The sequence below is a fragment of the Megalopta genalis genome, chromosome 2 (genome assembly GCF_051020955.1).
Source record: "Megalopta genalis isolate 19385.01 chromosome 2, iyMegGena1_principal, whole genome shotgun sequence".
NCBI lineage: Eukaryota > Metazoa > Arthropoda > Insecta > Hymenoptera > Halictidae > Megalopta > Megalopta genalis.
In genome coordinates, this window is record NC_135014.1 from 29,478,764 (window position 1) to 29,498,301 (window position 19,538).

The following is a 19,538-nucleotide window of genomic DNA, read 5'->3' on the forward strand; positions in this document are numbered from 1 at the left end:
AAGTTTATTCCAGCCAAGTCCTTCGTTGCGACCACCTTTCTCATCATCTTCTCTCTCTCTCTCTCTCTCTCTCCCTTAAACCACTTTCCCTTTTGGTTTTCTTATTTCTCCTTTTTATTTGTTTTCCTCGTATTTTGACTTTACAATATCTATCGAACCAGTTCGGTAAGTGGAGACAGGCAAAACAAGATTTTCCGATTCGACCGACGTGTCGGAAGTTTGAAATCGGAAGAATCGCGAATTGTAAGCGTACATGATCGATCGATGAGAATATGTACCACGTGTGCATTTTGCAGAACGAGATCTCTTTTTCTTTTCTTTTTCCGTTTTCTTTTCCAGCCGTACACCTACTTACATCCATACATACTATATGTACGCATTTTTTTCCGATTTATTACATTTTGATAAACGTCAATATGTTTTTCATTCTCTGTGTACGGGATTAATTAACGAGTGTGCGTATGTGTTTCCATGTTTTTGTGTGTGTACATGTTGGTGTTTGTGTGTCGAAATGTATACTGTTCGGTTTGAGTTTCTTTTATGCTCTTCTTTGTTTCCCTTCTGTTTCGATGAATTGTCCCTGAACGAAAGTGTAGATGCGAGAAAATTAAGAAAGAACTCTCAAAACGCGTTAAGATAGACAATGAGTAAAGCGTTAAGCCTCAAGCGAAACAAAAAAATGGTTACAGTATACTTGTTTCCCTTTTCTCTCGAATAAAATAATTGCATTTCACACACGAGCATTTCTTTTTTTTTTTAATGATCTTACAATAATAATAGTAGTAATTATAGTAGTAGTAGTAATGATTTGGACGACAATGATTCGACTAAATGATCGATTCTCGTTTTCCCCTTTTCTTTTTTTGTTAAGCTGCTGCTAGTGTAGGACTCGTAGACTCTAGATACACATGACGCGAGTAATGGCAGCTGCTGCGATTGGAAGAGTTTTCACAGTAACAGGTCCTATATGTATATTACAGTGGCCGTTTCGTATGGTATCACTTCTCCCAAATATTTATAAAAATAAATACCTCGAAAAAAAGTGGCGTTCGTTTCGCTACCGTGATTAATTATATCGGAACAATAATAAATAAATCATTTAATTCAAATAAATAAATAAATTTGCTTTCTTTAGCATCGTTTCGCGTTTCTCTATCATTTATAATGTAATGATCTCCTTCGCGAAGTATAAGGGCGGCGGGTAGTATCGTCGTCTCGTTTAAAAAATTCGTGTTCGCCGCGTATTATTCATTATATAAAAAAATATGAACGTTATGTTCGATTTTTTTTTCGAGCGTGTTTACAATGTTTTCTGGCTCCTTAGCGAGAAAGTCGATTCGTACGTGTTTGCAAGGATTACCAAAAAAAGTTCGTTACTTGTTTGTATCGTTAGTGTCCGTAATTTATACACATACGTCATACATAATGAAATTTGTATCGTTCTTTTTATGTTCTTTTTTTTTCTCTTGCGATAACGCGAACCTCGATTTGTACCTTACGTTTTCAGTTACATAACGCCTCCCGACTGTATCGAAAAAAAAAAAGGTAAAGAAACAGAACTATGTGCGACCCGCAGGAACACGCGTAGGAACTGTACTTCGAGCACGATTACAACAATTAATTCAGTTCGACACGTCGAAGGGGTTCTTTTACCTTGAACTAAAACATCTTGTTCTCCGCTCGAACGAAATTTCTACGATACGTAAGGCTACAAGATCAACGTCGGCGTCGATCGGACGCGTTGCGAATCATTCGATCGCGTCCTTGCTCCTTGTTATCCCAATTTCCTTTTAGTTCTCCCTCGTCTCATTAAATATAATATTCATTTTCGGCACAGCTTCGTTGGTTCCCTCTCCCGGAACCCAAGATTTTTAGTATTTCCGTTATTGGTACTCGTGACTTCTCTCTTGGTTGGGGGACATTTATATACAATCGAAGAGTTTACTTATTAATTATAGGATTCGTCGTAGACATTAGGCAAGAAGCGGGCTCGTTCTAGGCGAGCCTATTGCGTTCGATCACGCAGTGTCCTTTGAACACACAATGGGCTACTCGGGGAAGGACATTTATTGTCACTGTACAGACTTTTACTTTCAAGCGGCTTTTCCGCCTGACATTGAGCGCATCACGACGATTCTCGCCTCGTGTCTAGGGGGCGATCATCCTAGGAAAATATCGGTGTATCAAAATTTCTCGATATGACTGCCCTCGGGTGTCCCATCGCGTTCAAACAACACCATGAGTAAAAAATCTCGTTCGAACGCACATTTAAACTATTCGATGAGCCCCTTCCTTTTCGAAACGCTTCGAATGTCGTACCGCGCTCTCTTTCTTTTTCTTCTAAACGATGGTTCTCCTTGAGGATGCGCTAACTTATTTCTGACTTTGTAGAGGTGCGTTCGAGTACCAAAAATCCGTAGAGCAAACTTTCGCGGGTTGTCGTTTGACTTGCTGTTCAACTGGGAATCGTCCGAAAACATGTTCTCTTCAGTTGCATTTGATATGTATAATTTACAGATCGGATTCGCCGTACAAAGCGGTGGAGAACGAACGGTAATCCAACGCGCCGGGCATGGCGTTCGGTCCTTTGTAAGGCGGCATTCTCTGAATGCAGTATTCGGCCTGGTCGGGCGGTAGTTCTCTCCTCAGTTCGTCCGCCATGATGTACGGCTGCAACAATTACGCCATGTATACAATGGAATAAACATGTAAACAAAAGTACAGTAGACTGTGAGCGTTAAAATTGCGTAGAGTAGCAGAACTACTGTTAGAGATATAGAAACCTTGTCTCCGGCGAGAATACGGAAGCTATCGATGACTTGTTCAGCAGTGTCGGTGTCCGTAGACTCGCGCGTCATGAAGTCCAGGAACGCGTCGAACTGCACGTAGCCAGAGTTGTTCGGGTCGACGATGGCCAGAATACGCTGGAAGTCGATGTCACCTTGCCTATCCTTTCCAATCGAGTAGCCCAAAGACACAAGGCAGGACTTGAATTCTTCAGGAGCCAATCGTCCCGTTCGGTTCTTGTCGAAGTGATTGAAACTGCTACGGAATTCATTTAGCTGCTCTTGCGTAATTCCCTGCAGAACACAAAACATGAAGTAACCCGGCCTTTAACATTTGAGGATCAAACAAGAACAACAAACAACCTTTGAGTCTCTGGTGAGGATCTGATTCTCGACTTCGTTGATGTTGCGGTTTATCGAAGTCAACAGCTGCTCCCAACCGACTCGCAACGTTTCCATTGTGTACTGAGTGTAGCGGTTCTCGAAGATCATGCCTTCTTGTACAGCTTGGTGAATCTTCTCCAATTCCTCGAGATGAGCCTTGTACTGGTAGACTGCTTGTTCATATTCCTTCAGACGATGCAACTGATCCTCGAGGGTTCCCTGAAGAATCCAATTGCAACTTAGGGTACGGTATCGAAGGGAATACTTTCGAGATAGTGACAAAGGCGAATGCTCACCTGGAGACCGAGACCAATAGCTGTAACAGCGTCCAACTGGCGTTCTATCCATGGACCAACGGCGTTCGCCTTCTCAGCAAACTGTCGTCGAAGCAATTCATTGTCTATTCAATTCGATTAAGGAAACTTGCAATTTATATTTCCTACTGATTTCATCTTGGTATAAAAAGGATACTCTGCTGCTTGCGAAGTTCTGCTTGCAGTGTACCGTCACGCTGTGGAACGAGTTGCCTGACGTCGCTCCATTTCTTCGTGAGGTCCTGCGATCAGTAACGTACAAATGACAACGAGTCCTCGGTAGAATCTTAAAAGCTGAAAATTCTAGCAAGCTCTGTTTACCAATGCGGTGAGGGTCGTGTACGGATTCTCCAGACCTCCGGGGATCTGGAACTGTTTGACTATGGACTCGACCTCACGGACAAGTCCCACGATCGAGTTGTATTCTTTATCAGCTTCTCCGAGAGTCGCCTTGAAAGCTGCGTGAGCATCCATTAGGCCCTGGATCTCTTCCATCGTGTGAACGATGAACATGTCAACCAGATCTTCCCTAGTTCCATCCAGCCAATTGTTGAATGGCTATACAAAGAACCGAATTAAATACTAAACCAATATCTTTTCAAACTAATTATTTTCAAGCGGATCACTTACAGCAGCACGCTTAGCAAACTCGAGGTGCAGCACGTCGATCTTTTCCAGAATACGCTCGGCCTCGTCCAGTGCTTGACGTCTGCGTTGAGTTAGGGTGCCCAAACGATCCCACTGATCGCAGATTCGCTGACACCTAGCGTTAACGGACGCGCTGTCGTGGTATTCTAAGGTGCTAAACAGAAATATCGACACCCCAATGAACATCCGATTCATAAAAATATGATTATTCATGTATTTCCGAAGGTATTACTTAAGTTCTTGTGCGATAGCAGCTATCTGTTCGACGCGGTCTTGATGAGCCGCGAGGTCGGACTCGAAGGCCTCGTGTTTCTTCTTCAAAGCTTTCAGCTCGTTCAGCTTGCACTGTCGGAAGTGCTGCGACGTCAACATCTCCTCCTTGCCCGCGGTCCACTCTTCATGGGCGTCTGCTTTGTGCTTGAACTTCTGGGCAAGGTGCTCCAGACGCTCGAGCCGCATCATCTCCGACAGTAACCATTCTTCAAACGACTTCTCTGCCAGCTCCAGTCCTACAATAGGTCACATATTAATTCGAGTATCAATTGCTAGAACCTAAACGTTTCTCTAGATTCTCTGGACTCGATCTGATAGTTCCTAGGTCGACTGTTCACCTTTCCAGGCCTTGTTGATGTCAGACACCATCTTCCCCTCTGTCGGCATGTACGCGGGCCGATTGCTCAACCTCAGCTTCGTCTGCAGCGTATTGAAGTTCGTTTCGAGTTTAGCCTTTTGCTCGACGCGCGGCGGCTTATGCTTGCGTCGGTACGTTCTATACTCTTCCAGCTTCTTCTGGCAGCCGGCGAGAGAGTTGTCGGTCTGACGGCTGGCCAGCCATGGCATTGTTCGTCGAATCCATTCCAAAAGGTCGGAAGCCAGCCGCTCGTATTCCTCCATCAACCTCTCGTTCTCCTGGTTGACCTTCAGGACCTTGCAGATCCTGTTCGCGGCCGTCTCCGCCTATCGCACAGAACAACGTTAGCATTGTGAAAGAAGGTCCCGCTGATATACCCTGCTGCTGAGAAATCTACTGCTTCCTCCTTTTCTGTCGAAGGGCAAGAAGAGTCTTCTGAACGGCAGAGTATAATCGTGGCAGAAGCGTACGCAGAACATGAAGAAGATATCGCTCTGTAGTTACTGGTTAATGTCGGATGCAAAACACACACCTTCTGCGCGCCGCTAAAACAGTGGTAGTAGGAGGACACGTAGGTCATCACAGCCCTCTCGTCAGGCATTGCTGTGTTTCGCATATCTAGAAAACACACATTCAAAGGAGGCTCAAACCATGCGGTGTTAGCTGGTGTCAGTTGTCTGAAAACACGATTCGATCTTCGACAGAGAAGAAGGTTCTGGTGCGTGGAGAGTTTTACGCGAGTCTAACGAGTGCCACTACTTGGGTACAGTGAACTCGTCGAACGAAGTAACGTCGATGCAAGTCGGACAAATTCTCGGCTTAGGGTGTTACAAAGTAATCACGGGTCAATGGTCAATGATCAGGGTGTTAGAGAGTGAGTTAAAAAACGGTGTGAAGGGGCTCGTGCACCTTGCGATCGACGGCGCAACTGATTTGATCCTCACTGAGATAGAATTCCTAGGTGTCGATCGATCTCAACGCCCACAAGCCCCTTACGAAGGTAGAGAGGTATCTCGGTAACGAAAAGTTAGGGGAACACGCATTTCTTTCCGCTGACCTGCTGAGCACCTTGGAACGCGTGGTAGTAGCAGGACACATACGTCATGATCGCACGCTCGTCCGGCTTGGGTGTGTTGATCAAATCTATACGATATCAATGGAACAATGCATTAAAGGATTTGAACGATCCAGCGGCGAGAGCTTGATCCAGCACCCGGGCTAACGAACTTAGAGGATCTAACTTTGCCTAGCTTAGATGATCGACCGGGCAAATGAGCGTGTACAGAAAAATTGAAGAGAAGCATTGGCACGCTCAGTTTTTCAGTAAATTAACTCTCGCATAACGAATGCTTCCGACTATAAAATATCGCAGTCGTGACTCGGTTTATACAAATCTGTATGCAATTCATTCTATAATATCATCGAACGAACTTCTCTAAGATCAACGTTGATCTTCTTATCGAACCAAACACAAATAGCCCACGATTTAGGATCCAAGTGCCGCTATGCGAGGTTTAATACAACCCAACGCGTTTCGTTAGCACACGATGTTACAATTGACGGTGCCAATGCTTCTTTCATCGGTTTCACGTTGAACTAGTGTTCAAGCAACCGGATAGATTGAGCAACGTATTTACCATCGGGATCTAACATGCGAGGAATGTCGAGATACTTTTCAGCAACATCGAAGGCAGTGTTCAGATTCTCTAGAGGATTATCCTTGCTAAGCTTATTGTAATCGATAAGGTCGGGACGATGACGATGGATAAGAGCGCAGAACGCCAGCCCGTCCTTGAACGACAGATGGAAGTTCTGCACGTTGACGTTCTTGTACGGCGCGGTTTTCCGCTGACACCACAACAGCAGGCCCTCTTTCGCGGTCATCTCCTCCACGGAGATGTCTTGGATCGCGAACCGCAGAATTATGGTCCAGATCATGCCGAGAGTCATCTTCAGGTTGCCGTCCACGATTTCTAAAAAAAAAAAAAAGAATAGATCCTGCATTAGCCTTTGGTGACTCGGAGCAGCCACGACCGTGGTCGTCGTTGGGATCGCAAGAGTAGCTAGAAGAATACCAACCCTCTGCTCCGATCGAGACCAATTTAACTCCCTTGCTGGCGATGTAGTCCAGCGCTTTGTTCACGTTCGCGATCTTGTGGAACCGCATCTTGCCCCGGTCAGGCCTCGGCAGGGTTTCGCCTGAGATCACCTCGAGCAGCAGCATCAGCTTCAGCCCGTTCCTGAAGTCGTCCTCGATCGATTCGATGGCAGTCCCGGCTTTTCGTAGGTGCGAGTTACACCAGGCTGTGAATGTCTGCGAACAATAAATCGTTGCTCATCAAATACCGCTGATTTTATTTATCGATCGCCGAGTCAATCGTTACTTAGGACACGCATCTTACTAACCCTTTGCCACCCCTGAGATCGGCTCTATGTCTCCCTATCTTCTACCAACAGTGAAATTGTATCGCGCGCACGGGATTAGTGTATGATTAATTTTCCAATTAATTTGCCATCGGTTCGCAAATCCGCCTTCACGTTCTAGCATCGTCGACAACGCTGTCGAGGGCTAAATTCAACCGGGAAAATACGGGACGTGAGGATCTGCTTTGGCATTGCGAGAAAATTCACGTTTAATGATGTCATAAATCGACGGGTCGTCGACTGTTTTGCAATGCAAATGCCTCGTACATCAGGCCTGACGAAAATCTTCGTGCGCGGCTGATATATTTTCTGGTAATTTCCGCAGAAAAGACCGCGAAAGAGATCGCGACGTTGGGACAGAAGGCTCTCTCTTCCCCTCTCTCTCTCTCGCTCATGCGGCAAGGTTCGATTAAATAACACCGACACCCGACAGGACTTTATGACCAAGAAGAATTTAAAATGGGGAATTGAGCTTGACTGCTGCTTAGTGTATATTTTAGTAACGACCCCGATCCCACCTGCTATATATATCCCCTGTCCTGGTTCTTCTTAAACCGTGCTTCCTATCGCTCGGACCGAAGAATTTCGAACCCTTCGTATCGCCGAATGTGAACCGATCAACGATAACGCGTGCCGAGCAAATGATAACGCGGCGCGGGATCTCGCCGATACGATACAACACGGTTGGATAAAAGTCATTATTGGGATAGGTAATCGAATCTTGAAACGGGCGAACGATCTCACGAAAAATCGACGCTTCTTTCCGCGAAAGAAATTCACGATTACTGTTACAGTAATGTCTCCCTTACTGACGCTTGAGTTGTGTACAGAAATGGACAATTTGGGAAGAGTAGATACGATGACCATAAAAAAAACGAGCAACAAGGCTCGAACAATCGTTATCTTCTCTTCCAAAACTGTCCATTTTTGTGGACAATCCGAGCGTCGATTAGAGAGACATTAGAAGAGTAATTTAGATCGCGTGGTCGGTTGAACATAAAACGAATTGTCGCGCGAAGAAGCGGCGAGGAGCCTCGTTGATTCGTGGCGACGACGAATCCACGAGGGAATCGCGGAAGATTGATTAAATCGCGACCGATTTAGTCGTCAAAATGGCTGCGTGGAGCGGGTCGGGGACGCGTGAAAAATTCGGGATCGCCGGTCCGCGAATTCTTTTTCTTTTCTCTTTTTTTTCGCTCGCTCTCTCGCTCTCTCGCGATGTCTGAACACCGGAGGGAGAGACGACGGAGAAAAATATTGGGTGAAATTTAATACGGGCGGCGTGAAGCGCGACCGGCCAAAATTGGACATGAGCCACCTTAACTTCTACGAGACCGCTCTAAGATCTATTTGTAAAACATCGACTCCTCCCGCGCCGGGCGGCCGAGCATCTCGAAAACATCCTGCACGATCGTTCAGGGGCCCGATTACACCTCGCCACAATCTCACCCACAACGATTTATTATCTTGCGAAACCGATTCCACGGCGAACACGACGCTCCAGCGATGATGTGAAAATCCGTGGACGCGCTTCCGTAACAACCATAACGAGCTTTCGGCGAGCATGTACTGTTAATGTCTCTCTAATTGACGCTATTACTATTATCTACAAAAATGGACAATTTCGGTAGAGAAGATACGATTATTCGAGCATTTTGGCTTGTTTTTATATTTATCGGCAATTGGTAACTATAAAAACGAGCTGCAACGCTCGAACAATCGTATCGCCTCTTCCCAAATTGTCCATTTCTGTGGACAATCTGAGCGTCAGTAGGGGAGACACTGCCACTTTGAAAAGCAGATTCTGAAAAGCAGATTCTTTGAAAAGCTTGATTCTGCCACTTTGAAAAGCATCAACGATAACAGAAAATCTCGAAGACAGCCTTCGACGTCTGTTGGCAACGATCTAACGTAATTAACGCTATTTAATATCGCGCGAGGCTCGTTACTAACTATGAACGTTACTCGCTTCGAGCGATCGCAATTAACCCCTTGCCGTACCATTTTCTTCCCAGTTACGACGACTAGAAGTTTTTCGATTAAAATAATTTCTTAGAAGAAGAAGAAAATTCGTATTTATCGTGCGCCTTCATTTCTTTGAATATTCAAATATTGCAGAGAAAAGAACAGGATTTCAGTCGAACTTAAAACTCGTACTTAACAGGTTATTACTAGAAATCTTCATTACGAGTTATATACGTTACACGTTAAAGTACGGCAAGGGGTTAATTTCGAAAATAAATAAAATTTATTATGTAAAAATTTAATAAAAATTATTTTTATAAAATAAATAAATTTGCGAAATAAATCGGAATTTTCTCTCTCCCACAGGAATTGATCTACAAGAAATGATCACCGTAACTGGAGAAGATCGCGATGCAATGGTTCGCGGTAATTAAACGAATTCATGGGATCGCCTGCACCGTCCGCCACCGCAATCTCTCATTTTGTCAAGGTAAAATCACGCAGCAGTCAATTTTTACTCTTTTCTTTTTTTATGCGAAACGCTCCCGTCGACGATCAAGATGAAATCGATCCTCCGCCGATACACGAGCAGCCTTGATTTTTATTATTTCGCCGAGTCGCGTCGATCGGTTTTCGTGCGACCAGCCGCGACGAGGCTCTCCGACGTCGGTGGAAAGAATTGCCTGGCGCAGCATAAATTCGCGAGATCGAATGAATTTTGCTGATAGAAAAATTCGGCGACCGATCCGGAAGAGCGGCCGGTAGCGGGCGATCCGCGACGATCGCGTTTCCCGCTGCGCGAAGCGCGGTGTTTCTGCTCCGAAAATACGCTTCGCGGGAATCCACCGCTTGTCCCGTTCCGAACAACGCGGTTTCTGCCGGCGGCGGAACCGTGTTCACGGCCGGATTATGTACCGACTTTGATGTCTACAGCCTACTACTCCAACTGTGAAAATAACAGGTTACGTAACGATCCTAACAGTGAAGTTATCAAACTTCGGATTGTGCAATTGCACTCTCGGTCGTGCGGATTCGAAAGATTCGTAACAACGGAGTTCACGGCGTTGTTCGTCGCCGGATTACAGTGATGTCTCTCTAATTGACGCCGAGATTGTCCAGAAAAATGGACAATTTCAGAAGGGAAGATACGATTGTTCGAGCCTTGCGGTTCGTTTTTATAGTTACAATTCGTTTGATGTTCAACCGACCACGCAATCTAATTACTCTTCTAATGTCTCTCTAATCGACGCTCAGATTGTCCACGAAAATGGACAATTTTGGAAGAGAAGATAACGATTGTTCGAGCCTTGTTGCTCCTTTTTTTATAGTTATCGATTGTCAAAAAACTATAGGAACGAGCTGCGGGACTCGAATAATCGTATCTCCTCTTCCCAAATTGTCCATTTTTGTGTACGATCTGAGCGTCAGTTAAAGAGACATTACTGTATTACTTTCGACGGTTCCGTAGCCCCCTTCTGCTTTCTGTCCCCTCGGACCTCCTCGGGCCCCGCGGAACCCCGATTCGACCGGAATCTCAGACATTACTGTACAATGAAATGTGACAGGAACTGATAGAAAGACCGGTAGAATAAAGGATGGGACACGCGAGAGGCGAAGCGGAAGACGATATTGCATAGCGAAACGCGTAAGAGCGAAGTTCAGCAGAAAAAGTCCGCGTTATCAGTTCCATTGTTACCGAGCGAATTCGTGAGAAAACTCTTTCGATAAAACAACGAGAAGATTAGCCGTTCCATCGACCAAAAAAACGAATCTCCATCGTATAAACCAGCGACTGTTGCACCAACCGCCCCGGCGCCGAGTCGTCTTCCCCGTCAAAAGGGGTTGATTAAGGTGTAAGCAGCCCGAGGCTGGATATCATCCGCGGCGAATTAGCCGGCGCTATCATCGCCGCGGAGCCTCGCGCAGTGTTCTATCTGCTTCGGTTAATTAAATGAATTAAACATGAAAATTTCGAGCGGAGCACGCGAGAAGATGGACGCGGCGCGTCGAAGAGGGTGCTAAAGGGTTCAACCGTCCTACCCACCTGCCCGTTGGCAACACCTGCCACCTCCCCACGCCCCCTTTTTTCGTACATTTCGCTACGGCGCGAGTCGATCGAGCTTTCGCAACAACGAAACTCGGTTTTCCGACTTCGACGCGCGAGAGAGAATTCCGAGGGAATTCGCGAGCGTCGTCGGTGCGTCCAATTTACCGTGACGAACGATCGTTGCGAATTCGACGATTTATCGATAACGGCATGTACGTAGAAAGGAAATCGGTAAAGACGGCCGTGGGCCAGAAACGGCCTGGTAGACCGCACGCTAAACGGTTCTCGTAAATACGGCTTACGGCCGCCTTGTCGCAACATTGTTGCGTCTTGCCGTGTCCGACTGTATCGTGTCTCGTGCCAATCCCGCCGCGACGACGCGACGCCTCGGAGGATCACGATTCATGCGGCGGATCCTCTTTCCGATCCGTTGTATGTATGCACGTTGTATTTCAGGGAGAAGACGAGAGAGGAGGCGAGAGCTCTCGAACGCGCGCCGCTAATTAGACGGCCGCGATGATCCGAGGCGGCCGTAACTCGTCTTTCCAACCGTGACCGAGTCGTTCGAATTTTCGGCGAGGATTCGGACGAGAGCTGAAGAGAGCGGAAGAGAAGCGTTCTCGAGAAAAGAGTCGGTGAAAGCTATGGGCAGTACGCGAAGCCGCTGAGCGGCCAGTTGGTAATCAAAATCCGCGCCGAATCATCCCCCATGAAGGGGATGATCATCCCCCATGAAGGACGGGTCCATTCTGTCGCGGCGAAAACAGCTGATCGGCGTTTCCGCTGCGAGCAGCTGTCCGACGATCGTCGTATCGATATCCTGGTGATATCGTTCGAAGAATCGCGCGGACGATCCGGAGAGGAAAATGAATTTTCGGAGCGTAGCCGCCGCGGCGGCCGATGGAAGTTCAACGGCTGAAAAGAAATTCAATGCCAGAAGACTTTAAGAATAGACGGAATTCACGACGGCTGCGCGCGGCCGTGCGCGCGGGCGCGATATTTAGAATTCGGGTTACGTGAATTATGTGCATCGTATTTAGGGCGTTTCGTGTTTAACTGCATTTATTTTCGGCGCGGCCGCGCCGGGGCCACCACTCTACCTGTAAAAATCGGTCCGCGCGAGATGATGCGACCGTGCGCGTCGCGTTTCGCGCGAATCATCTGTCCCCGTTCGATCGTTCGAACTCGGAACCGAATTTCCGCTCCAGCAATTTATCCGCGCGAATTGCCCCCGTGGATCCTACAATCTTACAATCGATAATTTCCGTCGGCGAAGCATTTTAGATCCATTCGAACGTGATCTATAAACAGCCTAGTGTTTTCCTAGTGCTTTCAAGCAGTCGCTGAAACGATTCTCGACGACGAGAGAGGGCGGATTTCATTCCCCCGGTGTCTCGTTCGACGGGAAAAAGGACAATGGACGGGGAGCAGATGGTGCTCGGCCATCGGGGGTTGTTTACGCTCGTAAGCGAGCCGAGAGAGCGCAAGAAGCTTGCCCCAATTTTCCGGCCGCGGGATATCCTTGTGTCGCGATCCATCTCTACGATGATCGATAACGCGGTCCGCGCGGCAAACATGTTATTCCGGCGACGGTTTACGTTACGCTCGCCGAAAATATGCTCGGAGGAGCGTGCCGAGCGGAAAACGCGACGCTCTAGCGATCTATTTCCGTACGATATCGACGGGGGCGAACGGAAACGTGGCGAACATTCATTCAGGAAACGATCCGCTGGCATTTCACTATACCGTCGCCCCCGTCACCCCGGGCGCACTGAATCATTTCGGATTGTCCGTGCGCAAATCAAACTTCTCCGAAGCTGCTAATGATCTCTGGTCCGACAAAGCTCCGCAGGATTCGCGTTGCGAGCAGCACGGTGCTTATCTTGGCAATGCCAATCTTGCACCCATAGCGGCCACGAAATAGATCACGAGAGATACATGTTACAACGCAAGGAACCTCTAAACGCGTTCGCACCCTTAAACTTAGAGCGAAAGCGGCTCGAGTTTCAGCCGCTGGTATTTTCCGAGCGTTCTCCCCTCGAGCGATTAGGCTCGCCGGGGCTAAGAAAGTTCGATAGCCACGACACGACCAGATGGAAAAGTGTCGAGGGGTGCGCGCCTCGGGGTGAAATTTCCAGCCGCGTCGAGCCTGAAACACACTTGTTGCATGCTCACGCCGGTTGTTGTCTCCCGGACGACGCGAGCCGCTTTCCAACCGGCGCGGCGTGCGCGCGTTCCGCCCGACAATAAAACAATAATTTTCGCATAATTACCGCGCGACCTTTGCCGGCGCGAGCGCGGTCCCGGCTGAAAATAGAGGATCGCGTGGGCGCCGTGCCGGTCTCGCGGCCGAAACGTAATTCTTCGTGCTCGAGGAAGAGAGACGGGGCTTAATCATCGCATAACAATCGGCTTAGCGTGAGCACGAGCGCTCGCGCGCGGTTCACCCGGTTCCAATCTGAGATCTGGCGCACAGCCTAAAACTCCTCTGCGAAAGGTTAACGATCTTGTTCTTGCCCCTCCGCGTGGATCGGATCGATCGCGGATCGAATCGCGGCGGCGATCGACGTCGACGTCGACGACGACGGGACAACGCCACGCGGTCCAACATAATCGCGTCCAACGATCCATCCGCTCGTCGAATCCGCTCGAGGACGCCGTTCTGCGCCGAGCCGAGCGGTGCCGTGGCCACGGCACACGTCTCTAAAAATACCACCGTGTCTTTTCTGCTTCGGCGGAACACGCTTCTGCGACACCGCCGGCCGAGAAACGACCGTCGAACGAACAACCCTCTATGGCCGAGCGAACAAAAAAAATACCCGAGGATCCGGAGAATCCAGCGGCTCCGAGGCTGAACGCGCGCGATTTGCCCCACATATTCCATGGATCTGGACGACGGTGGGTGCGGGAGCGCCGAGGCCACGCCTACCGGGGCCATTTCGAGCACCCCGCCCTTGAAGGCATTCGTCTGAATAGACGTTCGAAGCGAACCGTTTAGCGAACCGTTTAGCGTTTCTATCGGTGGGAAATCCGAACCGCAAGAGAAACGAGGAGGCCGACGCGTGCCACCGGTTCGATTCGCGGTGGGCCACCCTGTATATCGGCTATTTATACGGTAACGCCGGTGTCGTCGCGTCGCTCGGACGGAAACGACGAGGAAAGCGCGCCGTCGAATTCCCATGTCGAGACCGAACGTTTACGAGTCCTTGTGTAATCGTCGACGATACTATTCACCGTTTGAACGATAACGCTCGATAAGCCGTTCCTCGGCCTTCGAACATGAATTTTCAACCGTTTTCTTTTTTAGATTACCGAGCCGAGGACTCGGCCGACGATCACGCGAACGCTCGCGCGGCCAATCGCTTCGCGTTCGTTTCCGATTCGGCGTTCGATTCGTCCGTTCGGATCGGTTTTCCTTGGTCGGGAAATCGCGACCACCAACATTGCGACACGACTTGCCAAACATCGGCCGGCATCTCTTATCGGCTGCAATTGAATTCGTTCGATCGGTGTCCCGATCAATTTCGACGCGATCTCCGATTCGTCGTCGTCCCGGATTTCGAGGCGCAATTAAAAAATGTCCAACGCGGTTACCGTTCGAAAGAGAATTAAATTAAAGAGGCGTCGTCCACGGTTCGACACGTTCGTCCGCCATTTATGAATTGTTTCCCGCGTCACGGTGCCTCGACGAACGCAAGGACGTTTTCTCGTTTCAACGTTGTCCCTGTTCCGGCAGTTGGCCGATTTTCTTTCTTTCTTTTTTTTCTGCATTTTTCTCTCTCGGAAAATCCGTGCCGGACGGTTCGAAAACAGTTCGGAAATAGTCGCTGGTGCAAGCACGTGGCGGCGGCGGCGGCGGCGAGAAAGCTGCTGGCGAAGACGAAACACACGGAAGGGGCCGGCGGGGGATCGATCGGCGAAAGGGGCGACGACTGGCTGCATCGCCGATAGATCTTTAAATAATTTCGTCGGTGCAACGAACGGTTCCCCGGAGAGCAATTCGAGGTCGTCGTGTTAGGTGAATCAGCCTGTATATGGGAAACGAAGCAGCCGACTAGTTCCGTACGGGACGGTTAACTGTACAATTTCTCGTAAAATCTCGGCCGCGCACGGGCGCGCGTCAAACATTCCACGGAACGAGGCCCGATAGCGATTTTTCCGTGGCCGGATTCGGAACGGGTCGCCGGCCGCTAAAATTTCAAACATCTCTCTCGCATCCCGTTTTTCTAGCCGTTCCACGACAGCACGAAAGGCTTCTTTGCACCGATTGCCCCGCGGGGCACCGTCGAAATCGGGAGCACCGAGGCCACGCCCACTCGGGATACTTGGCGCAATCGGAGAGCGATAGAATACGCTTGTTTCATTGAAATTTGTATAGGCGATCGAAACGCGATGCACGTAAATGCATACAAACGTCGGTTGCACAACGTAGAAATTGTCGTTTAGGATGCTGGCAATCGGCATTTAACGATGCCACGCGCACAAAGAACTGTAAAAGTTCCGTTAAAAGGATTTTCGTCTCTCCGATAGCCGCAAACGTGTCGAACGGTTATGACATAGCTCGCCACGACTAGATTTCATCGCGGTTGCCCCTGGGGGATATTTCGAGCCAAGTAAGTATAGAGGGAGAGTGATTAATAAGAATGTTGTTTAAATGTTGCAAAACGGGGACTAGTCGAAGATGCAAAGGTTCGAACGGCAAGGTCCTCAATCATCGGATCGTTTTCGTTCGATTTTCTGGCGCTGAGGGAGTCGCGTCCCGAGCCGCAACGTCGTCGCGCTTGCCAAATTTGCGGACGTTAATTACCCAGGGTCGCCGGAATCGCGCATTGTCATCATCATTGTAAACGTCGCGCGTCGAGACGCACCTTGGCCTGCTACTAGCGGCGGACCCGAGGCTCTCCTCCGGGACTCTCAGGGACTCCCGAAGCAAGACAATGATCATGACATCGATACCGCTCTATTTCACGGAGTCGCGCGCCGCAATAATTGTCGGCCGGGACGTATAAATTCATTCCGGAGCGAAGTGTGCGCATTGCGAAGAAAATATATCCTCTGAACGTCTCTTCCGATTGGTCGATGCAACAACGTTTGATCTTGGACTACGGGAAGATCGATCGACGATCGACAGCCTTCGAGAGATCGATCGATTGTCATTGTTACTCTCTGGATCGTCGAGGCCGTGATGATCGATTCCTGGGAACTCGTACGAGCGTGAACGTCACTGGAATGACTCAGTGTACGATTATTTTCGTCATAAAGTCTGAAAATACGATCCGAAGGGCTCCCGAACGGCGATCCGCGTAAACCGAGTCGGACCTGAGGAGAGCCTTGAGCCCATGCCAAAAATTAGGAAAACGTCGTCTTCAACGCGTACTCCGAGGCTGCTCTACTTTATCAATTGACACCGCATTAATCTGACTAAAACACCGTTGTGATCTCTGTCCCGGAGGTCTTCTTTCTTTCTTTCCACTTTTTATCCGGCTCGCTCGTCTCCCTCCCCCCTCCTCTTTCTTCCATCGTAATTAATCATCGAGAGCCCTCCCCGCCCGGAATCAAACGTCTCGTGTTACATCGGCCCTGATTTCGCCGTTTTTACGTTTTGGGTTTCTACGCGACCGTGCTTGACATCCAGAAACAATCCTGATTCGAATGATTCGTCGGCGAACGGAATCCGAGGCTATCAATTCCATCCTGTCCAATTAAGAAAATTACGCGGTTCGCTCAGCCTCGCCATCTGATTCTATCACGATCCGTTAACATATATCATCCATCCCGAATATTTCGTCGATTCGAACGAAGTTCGCGCACGTACACCGTTCTCTGGTTGTAATTCAAAATTTCGAATCGGCACCCACTCGAATTTCCCGCCAGAATTAAGCAACGAATTCTCCATCCGTTGACATAACCCCGACGAGACCGCGTCAGCTTGTTAAGAAAAATAATTCGCTATCTGTTTGTCAACTCCGAAGAGAGTTGACGAAAAAAAGAAAATTAAAAAAAAAACTCGAACCATGAATTAAAAACAGAATAAAACGGTCATCGTCGTACTTTCACTATCGCTTACGTGAATTCGCGAAGTCGGAATTGTATAAGATACGTCGCGATAGTTGATACCATAAAAAAGTACGTGTCGTTCGTGCACGATAATGTTTCAAGAATCTCTCGGTATGTTTGTTATAATTTGGGCGTAAACTGTATCGACGTGCAAATCGTATCAATTTACGCGATTTATTTGATCAATGACTCGCTCGATCGATCAATAGCAATCGGCGATCGTAAACATTCGCGTGGCGAATGGCGAACGAACGCAACGAAATTTGTTACGAGAAAAAAAAACGAACGAATAATTACCGTGACTTCGATTTACTCTGTGCGCGCGCGACAGCGGGGAGATAAAATATTTTCGAATTTACGGAGCACTCTGTCGCCAAGGTTATGTGTATCATCGAAACTGCCGAAACGAATCGAATCGATAGGGACACTCGATGGATCGCCACCGCGATTGTAACGACTGCGGTCGTTTTTCGAGGAACTCGATTCGCGTGGAATTTCTCTTATCGAGTGTACGTATCGCGGGATTGAAGCCGGTTGGTTCGATCGCGAGCGTAACGACGGAACGATTGCGATAATCGAATCGAAAGTTCTCGCCGGGAAGACAGCGAGGGAAGTCGTCTAGAGACGGGCGCAGGGCACGACGGGCACAGACGGCACGGTAAAAGCATCGGTTACGAAATAAACATGAGAGATCGTGGATCATCCAATTGGTTTACTCACCTTTTTCTGCTGTTTTTCCCAAGCAGGATCCAAAAGACCTTCCCTCTCCCACTCTTCCTCCGGCTCCATGTATCCGTCCCCGTAAGCTTCCATGTCGTTCATCCTTCCGCGGATATCTCACGTTCCTTTAAACGCAAAACGAGTTTCCGTGTCACTCGGTGTAACGACGATCGTCGGGTTTGGTTATGGAAATTACGCGGTATTCCCTACACACGGCTCACGGCGACCAGATACATAACGACGACATTCAATGCGTGTACCGTCGATAAAGGGACAAAAGATTGTGTTCCACGGGCGTAATGGAAAAAGAGAATGGGAGACCCGATATAGGGTACGGAGAGTGCGAGACCGTAGAACAGATAGATATGATATTGATAGATACGGGAGGATGACCGACTGCGGGAACACGGTGGATAGGTGTACGTTTTGTAATCGTGAAAACGTACCCGCTAAGCCCAGAAAACGTTCGGTTCGTGTCGTTCTTTCTCTCGCGCTGACCCCTCTGCCACGAGTCTGACACACGATTTGCTCGCCGGCGCACGAGCCCCCCCTCTCCACCCCTCCCACGCTCCCTCCCCCACTGTCTCTCTTTCTCCTTTTCTTTTTCTTTCACCCCCTCTCTCCCTCTCTCTTTGTAGGGTACCGTCCCGCACCCCGACCACTAACACCCCGTCGCCCACCCAAGATCTGGTTCCCATGCAGCAGCTTCCGTGTCCAACCCCCGCGAACTGCTAGCGATCGGGTCAAGCATTCCGAATATGTATACAACGTTTTGTTAACCGAAGGATTCGAGTCAAGACCGTACACAACCATCCGCCCTTTTCGTTCATATTTTTTCAAAGTGGCGCGAATTAGAATGTTCGATCTACGATTGTACGATCGGCCGATGAAAACAAATGAATTATCGAATCGATCCAATAGCAAATACCCGCGAGTTTTTCGAGCAGCAGGTAGATTATCTCTGTATCTGATCGAGCCTCCTTCTAGCCGATGGATACTGTTACTGCTCCCCTCTAATCGACACTGTTTTTAACGTTGAGATAGACGCAATGCTGTCGTTCTGCGGATTGCTCCGACATCGAGCAAGCGAACATCTGAACGTACCCAAGCACACCGTTCGAAACTAACCTCCGTTCTTCTTTCTAGAACGTGAATCCCGCGCAACAGGCAGCTCGGTGAATACCAAGATATCGAAAATAGTATCGAAGGCGACTAAGGCACCTGATTCACCCACACACGATAAAAATAGTACGGTAATTCGCGCGAAATTCCCAAAACAACGAGGGTAACTCCATTCCTCCGAGACTTCACGGACACTAGGGCATGAACGTTTTTCTATATAGAACGGCGACGATTGCGTTAGTGAAAATTGTAAACCCTTTATGTGCCTGCCAGTTGCATTTCGAATGTACTGTTTGCTGGCTTTCCATAGAGTTCATGTTCATAAATCGTTGAAGTGTTAATTGTATTTCAAATTAAGTCAAAGTTTGTCGATCCGTACCTCTTCTGTGTCGTCAATTTTTTTAAATTTAACAAACAGTGGATTTAACGTTTCATTACAG

The 19,538-nt window shown here is 48.3% G+C and overlaps 1 protein-coding gene across 5 annotated transcripts; it reads right to left on the reverse strand.

Annotated features, from left to right (window-relative positions):
* Positions 1 to 90: 90 nt before the first annotated feature.
* Actn (alpha actinin) lies at positions 91 to 19,289 on the reverse strand. 5 transcript variants are annotated; one of them, XM_076519011.1, is made up of 15 exons: positions 18,423 to 18,537; positions 17,977 to 18,101; positions 6,843 to 7,077; positions 6,401 to 6,736; positions 5,817 to 5,906; positions 5,296 to 5,381; positions 4,744 to 5,089; positions 4,365 to 4,641; positions 4,115 to 4,286; positions 3,806 to 4,042; positions 3,642 to 3,726; positions 3,467 to 3,570; positions 3,150 to 3,389; positions 2,784 to 3,080; positions 91 to 2,670 (listed from the first exon to the last, which is right to left on the reverse strand). In XM_076519011.1, exons 2-15 carry the CDS (start codon positions 18,076 to 18,078, stop codon positions 2,512 to 2,514), a joined length of 2,766 nt encoding a protein of 921 aa, XP_076375126.1. In that variant the 5' UTR covers positions 18,079 to 18,101; positions 18,423 to 18,537; the 3' UTR covers positions 91 to 2,511. The 5 variants fall into 5 exon arrangements, with proteins under 5 accessions (XP_076375126.1, XP_033342919.1, XP_033342921.1 ...); XM_033487028.2 differs by lacking the exons at positions 5,296 to 5,381; positions 18,423 to 18,537 and adding an exon at positions 19,105 to 19,289 and having other exon boundaries at positions 5,821 to 5,906; XM_033487030.2 differs by lacking the exons at positions 5,296 to 5,381; positions 18,423 to 18,537 and adding an exon at positions 18,905 to 19,062 and having other exon boundaries at positions 5,821 to 5,906.
* Positions 19,290 to 19,538: the final 249 nt, after the last annotated feature.